At 44.2% G+C, this 19,659-nt stretch overlaps 1 protein-coding gene across 17 annotated transcripts in view; it reads left to right on the top strand.

Annotated features, from left to right (window-relative positions):
- ank2b (ankyrin 2b, neuronal) overlaps nucleotides 1–19,659 on the top strand; it is a 151,571-nt gene that overhangs the window by 100,575 nt on the left and 31,337 nt on the right. For 13 of the 17 annotated variants that reach the window (XM_085251498.1, XM_085251487.1, XM_085251593.1 and 10 more), the window contains 23 exons: nucleotides 74–172; nucleotides 273–470; nucleotides 3,112–3,210; nucleotides 3,534–3,632; nucleotides 4,067–4,264; nucleotides 4,560–4,658; nucleotides 4,759–4,857; nucleotides 4,928–5,026; nucleotides 5,103–5,201; nucleotides 6,497–6,569; nucleotides 10,025–10,166; nucleotides 12,142–12,229; nucleotides 13,823–13,926; nucleotides 14,143–14,181; nucleotides 15,446–15,670; nucleotides 16,624–16,722; nucleotides 17,682–17,836; nucleotides 17,920–18,131; nucleotides 18,362–18,566; nucleotides 18,650–18,746; nucleotides 18,814–19,042; nucleotides 19,237–19,362; nucleotides 19,484–19,606. In XM_085251498.1, coding sequence (XP_085107624.1) covers nucleotides 74–172; nucleotides 273–470; nucleotides 3,112–3,210; nucleotides 3,534–3,632; nucleotides 4,067–4,264; nucleotides 4,560–4,658; nucleotides 4,759–4,857; nucleotides 4,928–5,026; nucleotides 5,103–5,201; nucleotides 6,497–6,569; nucleotides 10,025–10,166; nucleotides 12,142–12,229; nucleotides 13,823–13,926; nucleotides 14,143–14,181; nucleotides 15,446–15,670; nucleotides 16,624–16,722; nucleotides 17,682–17,836; nucleotides 17,920–18,131; nucleotides 18,362–18,566; nucleotides 18,650–18,746; nucleotides 18,814–19,042; nucleotides 19,237–19,362; nucleotides 19,484–19,606 — 3,006 coding nt within the window. The remainder of the gene's footprint in view (nucleotides 1–73; nucleotides 173–272; nucleotides 471–3,111; nucleotides 3,211–3,533; nucleotides 3,633–4,066; nucleotides 4,265–4,559; nucleotides 4,659–4,758; nucleotides 4,858–4,927; nucleotides 5,027–5,102; nucleotides 5,202–6,496; nucleotides 6,570–10,024; nucleotides 10,167–12,141; nucleotides 12,230–13,822; nucleotides 13,927–14,142; nucleotides 14,182–15,445; nucleotides 15,671–16,623; nucleotides 16,723–17,681; nucleotides 17,837–17,919; nucleotides 18,132–18,361; nucleotides 18,567–18,649; nucleotides 18,747–18,813; nucleotides 19,043–19,236; nucleotides 19,363–19,483; nucleotides 19,607–19,659) is intronic. The other 4 variants (XM_085251601.1, XM_085251539.1, XM_085251478.1 and 1 more) reach the window with 3 other exon arrangements.

Here is a 19,659-nt window from a genome sequence, read left to right as displayed (position 1 = left end):
TGAACACAGCGTGACAGTGAGGTTTTCAGAATGTGCGCTGACTCGTCTGAGCCATATGTTGTCGTTTGCACAGCGTGGAGAAACGGCCTTACACATGGCAGCCCGGGCAGGTCAGGTGGAGGTTGTCAGATGTCTCCTGAGGAATGGAGCAATGGTAGATGCTCGGGCACGTGTAAGACTGCTGCAATCACATTTGCACACGTGATAAAGAATCTTTAACGTTTTCATTCTGATGGTCACTGAGCTCTTTTTCTACTGCGTGTCCTGTTTAGGAGGAGCAGACGCCCCTTCACATTGCATCCCGCCTGGGGAAAACTGAGATTGTGCAGCTGCTGTTGCAGCACATGGCCCATCCTGATGCTGCCACAACCAATGGTTACACCCCCCTCCACATTTCTGCCAGGGAGGGGCAGGTGGAGACTGCCTCGGTTCTGCTAGAGGCAGGGGCTTCACACTCACTAGCCACCAAGGTGAGTGTGGGAGAAGACTTTGGATCTCCATGGTGTGATTTAGTGCACAGAGCAGTGGAACGAACAGTTTTCAGTTCATGTAAAGCTCTAATTTCTAATTTTCAACATGGCAGCTGCAAAAAGTGAAAACATGAAAACATTCAGGGTTCCTGTCCCGCAGAAATCACCTGAAGTTCACTTTGTTCCTTCTGTAAGCTGTTTGTGTGACGCCTGTCGATGCATAAGATTCACTTTACTGTGAATCACTCATTCATATATAGAAATACAGAGAACCATGAGCTGTGTGAGTCTACTGGAAGGAGCTGTGTATGTAACAGCTATATAATGTAATAAATCAAATGCAGCGCTTTAAAATATCAACTCAGGCTCTCGGAAGTCAACAAAAAGAATAAATGAAATAATGGAAACAAATATATCACTGAAAAATCCCCAAGAACAAAACAATGAAACAATCAGACAAACAAATACAGCTTTTTTATTGCACTTATAATAAAGAGCTGAATCAAAAGAGATGTAGTTTGGCACCAAGTCGTGACAATTTGGTTCATAATTGTCTGTCTCCACACCACATATGTTAGCTGACATTAATGTTTCAAACCATTGCATCTAGCCTTTAAAAATCAGCAGGTACATGCACACATCAGCTATCAGTGTGTAGCCTGTAAACACGACCTGCCTACATTTCTGAACGTTGACTCTTATGTCTCGACCCCATGTAGTCCTCTGCTGAAGGCTGGGATAGAGAGGTGACTATAATACTGCATCTCCTGGTCTGTCTGTGGGATTCTTCTGATCAATGATTGATGAGGCAGTAAAGCTGCTACGTCCCTCTGAATTGTTCATGGAGTCTGAACACAGCTGAGTGATTTATCACCATGACTGTTTAACAGGCTGTGCAGTCAGGATCTTTACTTTGTACCCAATCCCAGACAGACCAACCTCTTAATCTATTCATATAATGAGAAGAGACAAAGCATTGTGTGAGGCTGCATTTGTCAGGCCTCAGTGCTTTTGCTCTCTCCTAGACTTCTCTCTGGGGAGCGAGGGGTGTGGCTGTCGCTGTTACAGTGTAACACAATTATAGCGCCATCCTTATAAACATCAAATTGTGCATAATTGTCCATATTTTCTCATAATATCAGTATTTTCCACAATGCAATGTAAGTAAACAAGTTAAATTTTTTGTGTACCTATTAAATTGAATTCTGCTTTTAAGAGACAAAAGGCTGTTCTCTCCATGAACAGGCCTGCATCATAAACAAGCTGGTTCAGTGTGTCCTTACAGCTAAAGTGCCCCCTCTGCTGGCCTTTAAATAAAATGGACGTTCCCTGTGGGTTACCTGCAGTTGCATCAGCTTGCTACTATGAACTGTTTATAGCAGTACACAGATTTTGGCAGTAACTGAAGGTCTTTTCCTCTTATATTTTATACTGTACTTAAATACAAAGCTTAAATAATACTACGACAATAGTAGTACTAGTATGACAAAGTAAATAAAAAAGAAATAATACAAAAAGTAAGAAAATTTCTGTTGACTCACAATACTTAATATGTTCTAACAATATTTACAGTAATACTTTACATCTGGCAAGGTTTTAATTCGTGCAACCCACAAACTCAACTCTGCTGCTCAACACAAACTCAACTCTGCTGCTCAACACACAAACTCAACTCTGCTGGTGAACATACAAACTCAACTCTGCTGCTCAACACACAAACTCAACTCTGCTGCTCAACATACAAACTCAACTCTGCTGCTCAACATACAAACTCAACTCTGCTGCTCAACACACAAACTCAACTCTGCTGCTCAACACACAAACTCAACTCTGCTGGTGAACATACAAACTCAACTCTGCTGCTCAACACACAAACTCAACTCTGCTGCTCAACATACAAACTCAACTCTGCTGCTCAACATACAAACTCAACTCTGCTGCTCAACACACAAACTCAACTCTGCTGCTCAACATACAAACTCAACTCTGCTGCTCAACACAAACTCAACTCTGCTGCTCAACACACAAACTCAACTCTGCTGCTCAACACAAACTCAACTCTGCTGCTCAACACACAAACTCAACTCTGCTGCTCAACACAAACTCAACTCTGCTGCTCAACACACAAACTCAACTCTGCTGCTCAACACACAAACTCAACTCTGCTGCTCAACATACAAACTCAACTCTGCTGCTCAACACACAAACTCAACTCTGCTGCTCAACATACAAACTCAACTCTGCTGCTCAACACACAAACTCAACTCTGCTGCTCAACACACAAACTCAACTCTGCTGCTCAACATACAAACTCAACTCTGCTGCTCAACACACAAACTCAACTCTGCTGCTCAACACACAAACTCAACTCTGCTGCTCAACATACAAACTCAACTCTGCTGCTCAACACACAAATGCACTCTGTTTATGAATGTGGCATGATTTTAGGGGAAAATAAAAGTAAGATGTGTTGCTAACACTGTAGCAACAAAGAAATCCTCCACCAAACACAAATGTCCTTACTTTCTGTGCAAAGTTTGTAATTAAAGCCTATCCTGTGATTTCTGAATACGGAGTTCCTGCACTTGGTGTCTTATAACAGAGTTCTTAGTGTCACTTTTTGGGTTGTCTCCTAATACAGAAAGGTTTTACTCCGCTGCATGTGGCCGCAAAGTATGGAAGCCTGGATGTAGCCAAACTTCTGCTACAGCGTCGCGCCCCTCCTGACTCTGCTGGGAAGGTATGGATCCAAACAGAAACTTGCAATCCTTAAAATTCATAGCAAGTATTGTAAAACAATGTGATTATTTTATTGAATTTCCTGTTAACTACAAGTTCACTGCAGGAATGCTGGTACAGTTTAAAAAATAACATCAGCTGTCCCTTCATTTAGACTAACCCTGACTCAAAAAGCTAACAGGTGCCTGTTCACATCAATGATCTTGTTTTTGCTCCTTCATGCACATTTTTGTGTTCATAATAAGAGCCTGGTGATGCTGTCTAATATTACTTTAACTCATCTCACCTTCTAAAGCTTCTGTCTAATCCTTCCATACCTTACAGAATGGCCTCACCTCGCTCCACGTCGCAGCACATTATGATAACCAGAATGTGGCGCTCCTGCTCTTGGACAAAGGAGCGTCACCACACACAATGGCAAAGGTGATTCAACAGAGCACAGATGTAGTATATAATAGGATTGTTCTTAGCCAGCTAGTTACAAGCTAGAGCCAGAGGGACGTCACAGCCGACGGCTCTGTCCTGTTTTTTAAAGACTGCTTTCAAAAACGTCTCTGAAGCCTCAATGATATCTGAAATTCCCTCAGGAGGAGGAAGAGTGTTTGCTGCTTCAGCTGCTGATGAATCCATTACATTTGAAGCAGCAGGATAGTCTATGTGTTATTGAGCCACAATAGAGCACAGCCTGTGCATTCACACTAATGAAAGCGTGTGTGACTGACTCATATGTGAGGAGTGAGTGACAGCATCAGCATACATTCACTGCCAAACTCTCTGATAAACAGTCGTCTTAAAAGTAAAAATGATATTCAACATTTGCTGACCAGCAACTCTCGCGTGTGTCCTGCACCAATCAGAACGGCTACACTCCTCTGCATATTGCGGCTAAAAAGAACCAGATGGAGATCGCCACAGTGCTGCTGCGTTACGGAGCAGAGACTAACATCCTGACCAAGCAGGGGGTCACTCCACTCCATCTGGCCTCCCAGGAGGGTCATGCGGACATGGCCGCTCTGCTAATAACCAAAGGAGCTCAAATCAACGTTCCCACCAAGGTACTGTGGAAACTCACCCAGAGCATGTGATGCATCTTTGCCCTGTTTAGAGATGCTGTTGTTAATAAAGCTACTAATGTGTCCACAATTAGAAATGTCAACAGTAAAAAAGAAAAGGTTCAGACAACAAATGGAATGAAATAAATTTGAATAATGATAATAAACTGTGCACAGTTCCTGTCCTCTGCTTCTGTATCCTGCAGAGTAATGGCTAAAGCTAGATAGTTTGGTATAGGGCACTATCATGCATTGTAAGCTAACAGCGTTAATGCGTGTCTGTGTGTTGCTCCTGCAGAGCGGCCTGACTGCCCTTCATTTGGCAGCTCAGGAGGACAAAGTGGCCGTTGCTGAGATTTTGGCCAGAAACGGTGCCAACCTGGACCAGCAGACCAAGGTCTGAAAAAAGGGTTTTCTTCCCTTTAATAACAGTAACAGCTTCTGGTGTTGTTATTCATGGCTTAAAGAAATGTAACTGATCTGTTTTTGCTTCACAGTTGGGCTACACACCGCTGATTGTAGCATGTCACTATGGAAACGCAAAGATGGTCAACTTCCTCCTTCAGAATGGCGCAAGTGTCAATGCCAAGACTAAGGTACTGAAAAGCAGCTGTAGTGTTTTAATGAGAGCTGAACAAACAGGACTCACCTCTGCTGTGCTTTCAGAACGGATACACTCCCCTGCATCAGGCAGCGCAGCAAGGAAACACGCACATCATTAATGTGCTGCTGCAGTACGGTGCCAAACCCAACGCTACCACTGTGGTACGCAAGCACACACACACTAACACGCACGCGCACACATGCACACACACGTATAATGCTTTGCTTTCCTGTGCAGAATGGCAACACAGCTCTGGGAATTGCTCGGAGGCTGGGTTATATTTCTGTGGTGGACACACTGAGGGTTGTGACTGAAGAGATCATCACCACCACCACGGTACGTCACACACACCTGCACACTTCTTAGAGCCTGTCCGAGCTGCGATAGGCCGGCTACACCTTGGACAGCTGGCAGAGAGATAAAACTCTCAGGTTTGGCTTTGACCTGCTGGAGGAAAACAGAGCAGCCAGAGTGAAATTCATGCAGAAAACCTGAAACCTCCACAGACCTGCAGGGTCAGGACCCTTCTGTCCTTTATGAGCCTATCCGGTTGTTCAGTGATGACGCGACAAATCCTACTTCCGGGTCTAAAGTAGTCTGCGTTTAATATGGCTTTTGTGTTGTTAACATGTTTAATGTTTTGTATTTTCTTCTATTTGATCTCAAAAAGCTCCTAAAACAGTCAGTGATCACTGTTGACCTCCCTCGGCTTTTATTACCGCTAATCATTTATTTAAGCTCAGTTTTTAAAACCTTAGGATGTAACTACAGCCCAGCCCATGCAGCAGTATATGAATGACTAACCTCGTATTGTGGATGGATTATCTCAGTTGTTCTCCTGGCTGAAGTTTGGTCCTTTTACAGCATCCTGCCATGCGATTACATTTGTTCCTGACCACCGAGAACACTCACGTTAACTTTTATCGAGTGGAAAAAAAGTTAGCTTGTTTAAATTATGCTAACATAGCTGTGTCGCTAGCGGTCACGTAGCACATCATTATATACCGGCTAGCCCAACTTCAGTAACCCTACAAACGTCACTGCTGTTTAGTTTTCTGTCTTCATTTATGCTGGAAGTGATAACAGAGCTGTACGTTTGAATTTGTTTCCAAAACCCCGCAGTCAGGACATGCTATATTGTATTTAGATAGAAGCTAGCGAGCTAACTTCCTGCTACCTCCGTTAAATGTCATAAATTCCGTTTTCATGGATGCCTGGATGTTAAACTCAATTGTTACACCTGTTAGAGCGGAGTTTAGGCCCAGACACGGCTAGTGACGTCAGACTTAACAACCAGATCAAGCTACCCACGACACACACCTCCCTACATCTTTTACATTTAGAAATTCACATAACTTTGTAGTCTTCATAAAAACAATGCATTTCTTTATCTGTCCACTATAACGCATCACTTTGGCGTAATAATACAACACTGGCTGAGATATATGAGAGCACACAGTAAAAATGATACGTGCCATTACATCAGTACAAATCTCTGTTTTTTCAAAATGACCACACGGTTGAATTAAGACAACAAAGCTAACTGCTCTGCATCAAACTGTACTATCTGGCTTTGCCTAATAAACTTACTGTCGTGTTTTTAACGGGCTCTGTTTGCTCTGATCTGGCAGACGGTGACGGAGAAACACAAGCTGAATGTGCCAGAGACCATGACCGAAGTACTCGATGTGTCAGATGAAGAGGGTAAGTTGCAGCTACAGCGTGAGCCTGCAGCCCACTCCCCAATGAAGAGAGCCACCTCTGGTCCTGCAGCCATGAGTTCATTTATCATACATTTAAGTTGGAAAACCTCCATCAGTTAATCCATTTCCATTTAATCTTTATAGCCTGCACACATTTGCTTCTTTGTTGGCATCTGTAGCCACTGTACTGGTTGTAACATGTAGCAGATAAAGTGATGATACTGAGATCAGACGAGAACGTTGGACCTTTCTGTTCGTCCCTCTTTGTGGCTTCAAATGATTTTTACCAATCAGCCTGTGACTGTGCTGTTTACCTACAGCATGGGAAACCACTGATGATGATGTCATGTCAGACGACTCCATGGATGAGGAAGGTAGTCAGCATGAGGGTGTGTGTGCAGGTTTGCTGTAGGAGTGAAGGCATGGTGAATACGCCTGGACTGTACTAACTCTTCCAGAGGTCCAATCAAGTCGTTCAAGAGTAACAAGTGTTCACTGTGTGTTGGCTACAGACTTCAACTAATTATGTACTTTATAACATCATGAATGAATAATTTCTTCTTCACGGCACCTGTTAGCGGGTGAGATTTACCAGGGAGCATGTGAACGTGAACCTCAGAGGCGATGTGTTACGAGCAGGAATGGACAGAGCATCTCCAAACTGCCGTTTGTTTGGGGTGTTCCCGGGCTGTAGTGATCAGTATCCATCAAAACTGGTCCGTGGAAGTGACAGTGGTGAACCAGCAGGGTCATGGACGGCTCACTGGTGCATGATACTGCAGCTCAGGCTGCTAAGAAGGTTGTTGCTGGTTATGTCAGAATACACAGTGCATCAGTTTGTCGTGTACAGGGGTGCACAGAGCAGTCAGGGTGCCCACTGACCTCAGTGCACCACCGAAACAAAGCAAAAAGGCTTCAGCAATGAGTTTGAGGTGTGGATCTGCTGCTAACAGCACAGAGAGTCCATGGCTGGATGCAACAGGAGGATGTTAGGAAGTTCTAATGTTATGGCACATCAGTATAGGAATTTGCATGGAGGAAATCGCGCTAAGCTTAGATACTCCCGAGGTCTCCACTAAGCTTTGGGCTCCACGACTCCAACCATCAGGCCTATGATGTTGTTTTAAATGATGTCATATTGTCATGGACCAGTATATAAAACAAGGGAACACTCTTGTATCATGTTCAGTTGTAAACATGAGGAGCACAGCAATGACTCCAGCTCGGCTCGTTTCCATTCAGCTGTAGCTACGAACACAGTGTACACATGTAGGTGGGATCAGCATCAGTACAGCTGAGTCCCGTTCAAAGCTTTAACTGTCCTTTAAGCCCTTAATTCATTCTCCTGCTGCTGTGCCTGCTTGTGTCACCGTTCTGGCTCAGCCTGACCCAGGATTTTGAGTTATGTTTTGGTGTGTTTTTGCATTTTGGATTCTTTCCTTATTATGATGCTGATGATTATGAATCTATGTTTCAGTTCTTCTTGTTCAGGGATTCGTTCGTAGGTTTTGTGTTCTCGTGTTTATTGCAGGTTTAGTTCTGTCTCTGTGTCGTGTCTGCGTCTTTGTTTAGTGCTGTCTTGTTTCCTGTTTTACTCTGAAGGTTCATGTTCCTGTCTTATGTCAGTGTTTCTCGCTGTGTCCCCTTCTGTCTCTAATTCCTTGATGACTTCCTCGGTGTATTTTAGCCCAGTGTGTCTTCGTGTCAGTGTCGCGTCGTCTGTTCATGCGCCCTGTTATTTCTAGCTGCACGTCATGATTCTAGTCTGCAAGAGTCGGTATTGGACATGTTCATAGTCACTTTCTCCAGTCATGTTTGCCTGCACCTTCATGTGCCAGTACCGAGATCTCGTTCACAGTTTCTCATGTCGTGTTCACAGTCTGTCCGCAGTACTTCGTCATAGTTCAGTCCTGGTCTTCGTTCATAGCCTTAGTTACTCCCAGTTTAGGTTTTTACTTTTGTCATTCCCATAGTTTATGGTTTGTTGTTTTGCCTTCTGTATCAGCCCTGATTAAAGGTTTGCTTTGAGCTTAGCACAAGTTTTGCCTCCTGCGTCTGTGTCCGCACCTGGGTCCACCAAACACACTCTCCACACGGTCTGCCCGATATTGAGTACTTAATATAAACGCGATTTAAATTTACAGGTAACAGCTTTAGTCCTACAATTTAACAAAAAACAAACAAACAAGGGACTAGTTTGGAATTAAGAACATTTATTTAAAATGAAAAGCATGTTGTATGCAACAAATTACAGAATAAGTAATTATAAAAAAACAAAATTAAATTTTAAATTTGTTCGTCTGTGCCTCGGTATCGGGGGACTTTTAACGAGTACGAGTACTTTAGAAAATGTGGTATCGATATCGGTATCGGTGCATCCCTAGCTGACACTGCTCTGGCAGTTGTGACTATACAAAGGGAACGTGGAGAGAGTGAGAGACTGTTGTTAGCACCCATCCCATGCCAACATGTCAGCAAAAAAGATTGTTTTACACTTGGATAATGTTAGCCAGTGGCTTGCATGAATTTGGAAAGATGTTGCATATTAAAAAATAATAATATTATTGATTTGTCTTTTTAAAATTGCAAACCAGAGTTATTCTAAATGTAAAGTATGACTTAAAACCTGTTTGCATGACAGTAACGCTGCACAGCTGTAGCTCATTACTAACAGGAACATCAGCGGTTCGATTCCCGGCTCCTCCAGCTGTTATCGTGTTATCACCAAGGCTTCAGCATTTCAGTGAGCCTGGCAGCTCAGAGACAGCGAAACGTAAAAATAAAGCGCTTTGTGAATGTGCACATGGGTGAAATATGCTCAGTATAAATATACTTATAAGTGCCAATCCATCTGTATGTCTGTTATAATACATGAACACAGTCAGAGGGTTGACTCCACTAATCGCCTGCACACAGTCATGCTGAACATCTGCGTCCTGCAGCCAACAGCGATGCTGAGCCCTGCTGTGCAGTAGTGGAACAGTAATAGTGCTAAATCACTGTTATGCAGTTAGCATAAGCCTTACAGTTGCTTTGCACAGTCCTCAATCGAAGCATGAGAATACAGTAGAATATAGAGATGCTGTAGCGAGAAGCTGTGAAGTGCACGTCAGTGCAGCCACTAAACTGTGAAAGGTTTTCTTAACTAGAGACACAAAAGTGACGACGCGTTGAGATTTCCTGTACAGCAGCCCTGTGTTTCTTGTTCATGAGCCACATCAATGTCTGTTTTCCACTTTCAGCCAGATGTTCAAATGTCCTGTTTGTAGAGTAACTGGCTGTGATGTTTCCACCTGTGAACATCAAAACCAAAACAAGCACAATTACAGATTTGTTGACTTGTGTCCAAAATATTTCTAACAATATCCCAACATCAAGGTGCGTCACTGCGTTTTCTCATCAGTGGTTGGTTATAGTTGTGGTTTTTCATTGATAGTTTCATTTCTGCTTCTCAAGGTGACGACACGATGACAGGCGACGGAGGGGAGTATCTGAGGCCTGAGGATCTGCGGGAGCTGGGAGATGACTCCCTGCCAGGACAGTACCTGGATGGGATGAACTACCTGCGCTTCAGCCTGGAGGGAGGACGAACCGACAGGTGCATCAAACTCTGCAAAAGCTAAAGACAGAGACAAACTCGCTGTGAAACATATTCCTGAATGAAATGATTCATGCACAGTTGTTGCATATGTTCTCTATACCGCTTTACAAGCTGCAGCTCACACAGCTGTTTCAATAACACACTCTTTTCCCTTTTATGACATTTTATGTAACCTACTTGTGCATTTCTTCCCTTCCCACCCTCTTTACTCACATTGGCTCCGCCCCATTCAGTGTATGCACAAACAGCTAACAGCCTGTATGTTTTGTGTCTGTTTGCAACCTCTCCTCTTCACACTTCACGGTCTGCCTTTTCATACCTACATAATCGAATGCAAAGGTATGTGCTGACTCCATCCACGTATCTGGACTTCTAAGTCTTCAAGTTTATTCATTTATATAGCACTTTCAAAAACAACAGTTGTTGACCAAAGTACTGCACAATAACACAGTCATACCAGAGAAAACAGAATAGAGATTAAGAGAAAATAGAATCATGGAAAGAACAATAGAAACAGACTCATCTTGACTTAAAAGCCAGAGAGTAAAAGTGGTGTTTGGACGGGTTTGACAGTCTCCAGTGTTGGAGAGGTCCTGACATGCAGGAGCAATGAGCTCCATAACTTAGGAGCGGTCACGGCAAATGCCCGGTCTCTGTGTTTTAACCTCGACCTTGGGACTTGGGATCTTGGGGGAGAATATCGGGTTAGGAAATCAGGGAGATATATATGTAACGTCTTAAAAACAAGTGTTAAAATGAATTCAAAAGCTGACTGGCACGCAGTGTACTGATGCAAGTATGGCAGATGTGTGATCCCAGTTAGGAGCCGTGCTGCAGCGTTTTGGACTAGCTGCAGTCGGCCAATTGATGTAGAGGTAATACCAGAGTAGAGGCTATTACGGAAGTCGAGACGAGATGAAGGCAGGGATCACTTTCTCAAAATCTCTGAAACAGAGGAAAGGCTTTTGCAAGGAGGCGGAGATGAAAGAAGCCAGCCTTGATTATGTTATTTATATGTTTGTCCTAAATTTCTTGCAGAGGATTTTTTATAGATCTCGAGAGGGCCGAGGTGAAGAGGGTCACAAGCACCGAAAACAATGACCTCAGTTTTCTGCTCATTTAGGTTGAGAAAATGTAGCGCCATCCATGCCTTAACGTCTTCCAGACAATCAAACAGACCCTTCAGAGGATTCACCGATTTTCATCTCAGGGGAACGTAAATCTGAGAGTCATCTGTGTAGCAATGGAACGAGAGGCCATATTTATTTAAAACTGAGCCCATTGGAAGCATGTCGATTGAAAAAAGGACAGAGCCCTGGGGGACCCCACAGGAAAGCACGGTCTTTGGTGATAATGAGTCTCTGAGATTAACAGAGAAGGTTCGATTAGATAAGAAGGATTTAAACCATTCCACAACAATCCCTTTTATTCCAACGTGTTGTTCCAGTCTAGAGATGAAGGCTGGGATCTACTCTATCAAAAGCAGAACTGATAATAGAGAGTAACTCTGCTGCAGCTTTGGACCCACAGCTCAAACCCAGGTTGCTTTAAGCACATGAAGAGCTTTGTATTCCCGTTGGTGCTTTATAAAGCTGGGAGAGCACCGGTGACTACACTGGTAAACCACAATCTCATGTCCCTAACGACCACAGGAATCTTGGAGCGGTGGAAAGTTAGGAACGTGTTGACATGCACGCATGGTGTTCGTGCTCCCTGAGCTTGGCTCGGCCTTCCAGCGTATGTAATAAACAGATCAGATGCTTTGGCTGCTGCGTTCGTGTGTCCAGCAGCGCTGCTGTTAAACCAACACTTTAGGTACAGTTTTAGCTTTTGAACATGCTGTTCACCACGTAATTGCTGGACATTGATCCCGACCAGAACAGAACTTTAAAGATTATGAATTTCCTGCCGTGCTGGGTTGATATCATGGGCTTCACAGGTTTCATGCTTGTGTTTTTCCTGTGTGCTTCAGTTCAGACAGGTCCTTCACGCCCACTCACCACAGCTACTACTCTTCTAAACATGAAGGCATGATGGAGGAGATGCTCACCAGTCACCAGGTACGCCGCATCATCACACAGATCACTAATTCTGTGCATTTTTTAATGTTTATTGATAAGATTTTAAGTTCAAAGTTACATAACGTCAAACCAAACACACAACAACAAAAACACAAACAGGAAAGAAAAGGAAAAAAATAAAAGAAAAAATACACCAGTTAGCCAGTACAAATCAAAAGTTCAAAAGAAACACCAGTGTCCAAAGAAGATGATCTTCTGTGTGAGGTTAGACAGGGCAACAGAGAGTTCACCAAGTCCAGAAGATGTGGGAAACATGTCCAGGAAGGAATCAGGGTTTCACACAAACACAAAGTGCAGTCAAATGGGTTAAAGTTTATGTTAAATTCCCATTAATATGATCGAGAAAAGGGCCCCAGATTTCGACAAACTTAAAATGGGTGTCAGCCAAACGATAGCAAACCTCTTCAATCATCTCACGTAGCCAAACCCTGAACAATGGAGGAGATGGTGATTTCTAGGCTCTAAGAACAAGTCTTCTAGCTACAATCATGCCAAACATTAAGGCTTTCTGAAGAGGACGTCTGAGTGCCAATGAGGTTAGGGAGCCTAGCACTGCAAGTACACCATCCGGCTCTAATTTTAAATCATAAATATATATTAAATATCTCTGCCCAGAAACTCCCGAGTGTGGGGCAAGACCAGAAAAGGTGACCAAGGGTTCCCTCCATTGCTTTGCATCTGTCACACAAAGACCAAATAGACGGAAAACTGCTGCATAGATTTGTTTTAGAAAAATGCAGACGATGAAGGACCTTGAACTGTATAAGTTGTAGTCTGGCATTAACAGAGTGTTCTTTAATCTTTTTCAACCCATTGGCCCACAAAGCATCCGATATGTCCACTTCCAAGTCCTTAACCCAAGCGTCCTTGATGTGGTTAGTAGGTGGTATACGTGTAAAAAGTGTAGTAAATTATTCTGTGCATTCTTAAAACGCTGCCGTGGGACGATGTTAACCTAAAGGTTAGGAATTATGACGCTCAGGCTGTGGCTGTGGACTGTACTGTTAACCACTCTGAAGTGCTTTGATTCTCAGCTACTTCAGTCTGCACATCAATCTGTGAGTAAGATGTTGTGTGAGGATGTTTAGCACCTGGAGGAATTAGAGTTAGAGCAGAGGAGTTCTGTGTAAGCACCATTTATCCAGCCTGGAGGCGGTGTTGCCTTGCAGCAACCATCTGACCCTTTCTGTGTGGAGTTTGCATGCTCCTCTTGTGTCTTCCTGGGTTCTCTTGGGTACTCTGGCTTCCTCCCACACTCCAAAGACATGCAGTTAGTGGGGTTGGCTTCACTGGTGAATCTAAACTGTTTGTATGTGAGTACGATAAAGACGAGGATGGATCAATGAAAGAAGGGCTGAGCGAGCCTGATTTCTGTTTGTCAGACTTAACACATCTGAGCTCTCAGGATTCAGCCTTAGAAGGGCTGCAACCCCACCCGACCCACTCCTCCACCCACGGTCCTGCTGTTTTTATGGGGATTATGTTTCTGTCAAATTCAGGAGCAAGTATATCCCATGATCTTCTCAATGCCCTAGATGACTGGTCTCTGATAAGAGGTTTGTTTCGTTCCAGGTTTCATCCCTTGCCAGGGAGACTGAGAGGGATTCGTACCGGTTGAGCTGGGGCACAGAGAACCTGGACAACGTGGCTTTGTCCTCCAGCCCTGTCCATTCAGGGTAAGCACAGCAGCACTGAAGGAAAGTCGTAAACAGCATTTACACTGTCAGAGTTCTGTGAATAAACTGTTTTCTGTGGATCTTCGTAGATGGAAATCCTGCTGAGCCCTGTTCTTTTCCTTCTGCTCGTTTTTTACACTTGCTGGGATTTCTCCCTCTCTGATTTCTTCTGCCTGACTTGTGATTCCTCTCTGTCTGTTGTGGTTGTTGTTTTAGCCACTCCTCTCCGTGCCATGATCATGGAGACCACAGCAGGTGACCTTCTGCACCTTGGTTGCACCTCATTCCCCTTCATCACCGTCCTTCTCCGCTCAGTGTGCTCTCCCTATGGAGAGGTGTATGTGTTGCACCGTCCTCGACAGACAACATCTCGTGTATATTCCTGTATTCTCAGCCTGAACGTAAATTAAACATAAACTCTCTAAATGATTTTCCAAAGTTGGCATCATGACACTGCAAGTTCAGGAAAGTTTAGATAAGGTTGAAGGTTGAGGACATGTTTGTCGACTTCATTCAGTGTCTCGTGAACTGTGCATTTCTACTAACATGCCACGTGGTGTGGAGACTATTAGAATAAACTTACAGTTTACTCTAATCTCGTCTTCTAACATTAATTTAACAGCTGTTTCAAGTCTGTCGTTGGGTTTTCTAACCTGGTTGTTTGTTTGGCTGAAGCTGAGCCAAGAACCGTCTTTAGTGTCATATCATCATTTCATCACAGTCGGTCTTTACCCCGCTGGGATGTGTGATCCATACGCATACTTGTGACTGTGCATGGAGAGCGAAGGTCAAACCTGAATGCAGAGCAGCTCTCGTCCATTCAGTGTTGAGAAAACAGAAACCAAAGGTTGAGCGAACGTTAGCTACCATGCTACAATCATAGAGTTGTCCATGGTAATGAGTAGTCTATGTTAAAGTGCAGCTATCCTTTTTTTGTAACATCTCTATTTGAAGATTAAACATAATAAAGAAAATGCATTGTTCTGGTCTGCTGTTTCCACGAGCATAGATTGGCTAATGCTACGTGATGTGAGCTAGCTTAAGTTTACTATTACTGACCTCGCTGAATCAGTTCACTAAAGTTAAGACTATGCTATAGTTGTGCTGTTGTTGCTTCACGGTCTAAGATAGATAAGCTCACTTAGAAAAAACCATAAATACATATAGTTCATGAAGAAAGTGTGTTTGCTTCTTTAGAGAAGGAAAGTTTGATGAACAAAAGTGTCCCAGGCCAACACGCCGACAGGATCTTCCTTAGTCCTCATATCTCGTGCTTTCTTGAGTCTTAACGGGGCCTTCTTGATTTTGAGATACGTAGTTAACGACTTAACTGTTGCTTGTGTTCAAAAACTCGAGCAAGTAAACAGCTGTGGTCCTTCGTGTAAGTGTGCATCTTACAAACTGTTCAAACCAAACAAAGCTTTGCCGTCTGCTTTCTCACCACTTAATGGAGCTGAATTAGACTGAACCGGACAATATTGGCGTCTCATTCGTGCATGTATCTCCTGCTTCCTCTCAGCTTCCTGGTCAGCTTCATGGTAGACGCCAGGGGCGGAGCCATGCGCGGCTGTCGACACAACGGCCTCCGCATCATCATCCCGCCGAGGAAGTGCAGCGCCCCGACGAGAGTGACGTGCCGACTGGTGAAGAGGCACCGTCTGGCCACCATGCCCCCGATGGTTGAGGGGGAGGGTCTGGCCAGCAGGCTCATTGAGGTGGGACCCTCTGGAGCCCAGTTCCTTGGGTAAGACAGGAATAGTGATTGTAGAAGCTTCTGGATGTGTGGAGGTTAACACTTAAAGTCTATTTATGTCAACAACAGTTGCCTCAAGGCGCCTTACACATACACATGATATAATATTATTTGCTAGTAGCTTTGAATGTTTTATGGCAATAAGTTTCCAGGCAGGACGAAAAGTGCTTCTTTCCTTTGAACATCTATCCTGTTATTAATTTGTATCCCGTATAAATGCAAAGGTTACAAAGTGCTGCCCTTTTCTTTCAGATTAATTTGCCAGCCTCTGCCTGACTCAGACTGTCTCTGTATTTGCTCTCGCTTCCTCCCAGTGCCAGCGGTCTGCCAGCATGGCCTGTTTACTTTCATAACAGCTGCAGCGCGACTCTTTCTAACCTTTCTCCCTAACACTTGATGAAACAGCTTTTCTTATTAACTCCAGCTGCAGTGTCTCGCACCATGATTGGTTTGATATGTGGACTGAAACTCTGCCCTCTGCTGGTAACGTTTGAGATGGTCACAGTTACAGATTTGCTGCAGACGACAGAAGTTTTTGCTGTGATGTGAAATGTTTCTGCAGCTCTGCAGTGAAACTAGCCCCACACGGCCACAATGATGAGCTCATTTCAAATAAACAGATTTAATTTGAATAAAAATGCAGAATAATAGTCTAACAGATTCAAACTGGCTTTATCAGAGGACTTCTTCAGTGACCAACACAGTGTGTGTTATGGAAATGCAAAGAACTACAAAGTCAGTCTTCTTTATTATGAAAAGAAGGACTTGAGTATAAATATAAGCGCAGCTTTGGGGTAAATGTTGTATGTTTTTATTTGTCATTTCTTCGTGATGCTCTATTGGACGTCCTAACTGTGCAGCTAAGAGAAAATCGGCGCTCAACCCAAACATTGTGTGTGCTCTTTCTTCCTCACTGCTGCATACGGACGCTCGGTCAATCACAGTAAACTCCACCTCCCCAGTGCCCCCCCACCTCTAAATGAGGGAGAGAGTTTGGTTACCCGAATCCTCCAGCTTGGTCCACCGGGGACCAGATTTCTTGGGTAGGGTGGAAACCAGTCTGTGGTTTTGCATATGAAACAATCCATGGATGCCAGTTTCTTTGTTACTGTGCTGTCGTGTTTGTGCTAATGCTGCATAATCCACTTCATTTAGTGTCCGTGCTTCCAGCCACTGCTTGTCACTTCTCTCCTTCCTGCTTTGCCGTTTCCCTTTTCTTTCTTCTCATTCTCGGGGGAAGATTTGTCTCTCACTTATGTGTGAAATTTAAATGGTTGTGTGGCCTGTAAGTCGAAGGGAAGCAGGAGAATATGAGTGCACGCTTCAGCGATCGGCTCTGTATGGTTTTTATTTCGAGTTTATAAGAAATCACATGGTGTCACCAGGCAATATTTGGCCTTTTCACTATATTTTAAATTGATGTGTTTCTCCTGCCTGAGTGGTCAAAGTCATAAAATAACATCAACAGTATTTAGAGTGAAACATAAACAAATACTACAGGCCAGGTAACCATATAAATATCACATAGCAATATGTGTTTGTCCCGATGTTGGCCTGCAGGACGCTTCTTGTAGATACTCGTTGTAACTAGTTTGTGATTGTGCTCATCAGGTAAGTGTCAGAGTGACGTTTTCTAACTATTACAAATGGACGACACACTGATCATAAATCAACTTGAATGTTGTGATTCAAGTGAATCCACCTGAGATTTGCTGGTGCAGATGCTTTTATCCAGCACAGCTCTACATGTTTATCTGAGATGCTCTTTATCACCACGTGTCAACACATCAGCTGCAGAAAAAATAAACTGTAATTCACATAGCAGTGAAGCCAGAGCAAGAGGAGCGATGCTGTGTCTGAAGCACAGGTACAGTCGGGCTCGTATCCAGATACAAAGATGAACAGTCAAAGAACAGGAGACTTACCTCACTAACCTGTTATATTCCATCACACCACGCGCTTAGTTTTACTTGGACTTACCCAGCGTATCTTGTTCCTCCAGTCCTGTCATTGTGGAGATCCCTCACTTCGCTGCCCTCCGAGGGAAGGAGCGCGAGCTGGTGATTCTGAGGAGCGAAACAGGAGAGAGCTGGAAGGAGCATCACTGTGAACACACTCAAGAGGAGCTCAACCAGATACTCAACGGCATGGACGAGGGTCAGTCTCCGACACTGGCTGACGACACCGCGGCGTCAAACGATAAAGGCCTGATCACGTCTTTTCTGTCTCACCTTCTGCAGAACTGGAAACTCCCGAAGAGCTGGAGAGGAAACGCATTTGCCGTATCATCACTAGAGATTTCCCACAATACTTTGCTGTGGTGTCACGCATCAAGCAAGACAGCAATCTGATTGGTCCTGAAGGAGGCATCCTCAGCAGCACCGTTGTACCACAAGTTCAGGCAGTTTTTCCTGAGGGGGCGCTGACCAAGAGGATCAGGGTTGGACTGCAGGTAAACAGAGTGTGGTTAGCTTTTATATGTTCTCTGTTTTGCTGTCATTGTGTTGTTCTTAATATTCAAAGCTTTAGTTTTAAACCATGGAAACAAAACAGACTCAACCTTCTTAAGTTGCTGTGATTCATGTCGATGTCTTTACTAAATGGACTCAAAAGAGGTGGATAAAGCACATGTGCTGTCTGCGTACAGTTGCCTCACAGCCAGGCTTTCCTCTTGTCTCGCAGGCCCAGCCAGTGAGCATAGATGTCGTGAGGAAGCTCCTGGGGAACAAGGCCAGCTTCAGTCCCATTGTCACTCTGGAGCCGCGCAGGAGGAAATTTCATAAACCCATCACCATGACAATCCCTGTCCCCAAGAGCAACTCCGACCCCGTCCTCAACGGCTTTGGAGGGGACACACCCACCCTACGATTGCTTTGTAGCATCACGGGTTAGAGAAGCCGTAGAAAAGTTCAAATCTTAACGGGTGAAGCTGAGACGCGTCTCCACATTCTAACATTTCATGTCACGCAGGTGGAACAACGCCAGCCCAGTGGGAGGATATAACAGGAACTACTCCGTTAACTTTTATTAATGACTGCGTGTCCTTTACCACCAACGTGTCTGCCAGGTAAACCAGCTGAACCAAATATCAGCCACAGACACCAGCTCGCTCCTAACCCTCTTCTGATTTCTAGGTTCTGGCTCATAGACTGTCGGCAAGTCCAGGAATCGGTCAACTTCTCCACTCAGGTGTATCGGGAAATCATCTGTGTCCCTTACATGGCCAAGTTCGTCATCTTCGCCAAGACCCACGACCCGATTGAGGCCCGATTGCGCTGCTTTTGCATGACTGATGACAAGATTGATAAAACACTGGAACAGCAGGAGAACTTCGCCGAGGTGGCGCGCAGCCGAGATGTAGAGGTGAGAAAGGAGAGCGGAGGGAGTCTAACACCAAGTTATACAAGACAGAGTTCGGAAATGAAACCCCAATAAAATAAAAAACCTTTGAGCGGTCGACTCCAGTCTAAGAAGAAGAAATATCTAAAGAAGGGTGTAAACATGTAAGATGTCAGGCGTGATTATTCCATCATGTATGCATGTGTTACCTTTACTAGGTCCTGGAAGGCAAACCTATCTATGCAGACTGCTTTGGTAACCTTGTTCCCCTCACGAAAAGCGGCCAACATCACCTCTTCAGCTTTTACGCCTTCAAGGAGAACCGGTTAGCACTCTTCATCAAAGTGAGTCATCGTTTATTTCTTCTGAGCAAGTGCTGCAAGTGTCAGCCAATGTTCTTCGTATAACATGGAATCGGTTTAGCAATGAGCAGCTGGCTAACGTTGACCCGCTTGGCTTTGGCAGATCAGAGACAACACTCAGGAGCCGTGTGGCCGCTTGTCATTTATGAAAGAACCCAGGAACTACAGGTCACTTGCACAAAATGCTATATGCAATCTCAACATCACACTTCCATCATACTGCAAGGTAAGGATGGCGCGCCGATGCTGCTGGCGGTCGTGTGTCTTTATGAGTAAAAG

Source organism: Mchenga conophoros, linkage group LG3 (assembly GCF_057382185.1).
Source record: "Mchenga conophoros isolate Kocher_MC1m ecotype Shallow Benthic linkage group LG3, M_conophoros_male_GT1.1, whole genome shotgun sequence".
Taxonomy (NCBI): domain Eukaryota; kingdom Metazoa; phylum Chordata; class Actinopteri; order Cichliformes; family Cichlidae; genus Mchenga; species Mchenga conophoros.
Note: the sequence above shows the minus strand (reverse complement) of the source record. Positions and strands in the feature narration are given on the sequence as shown.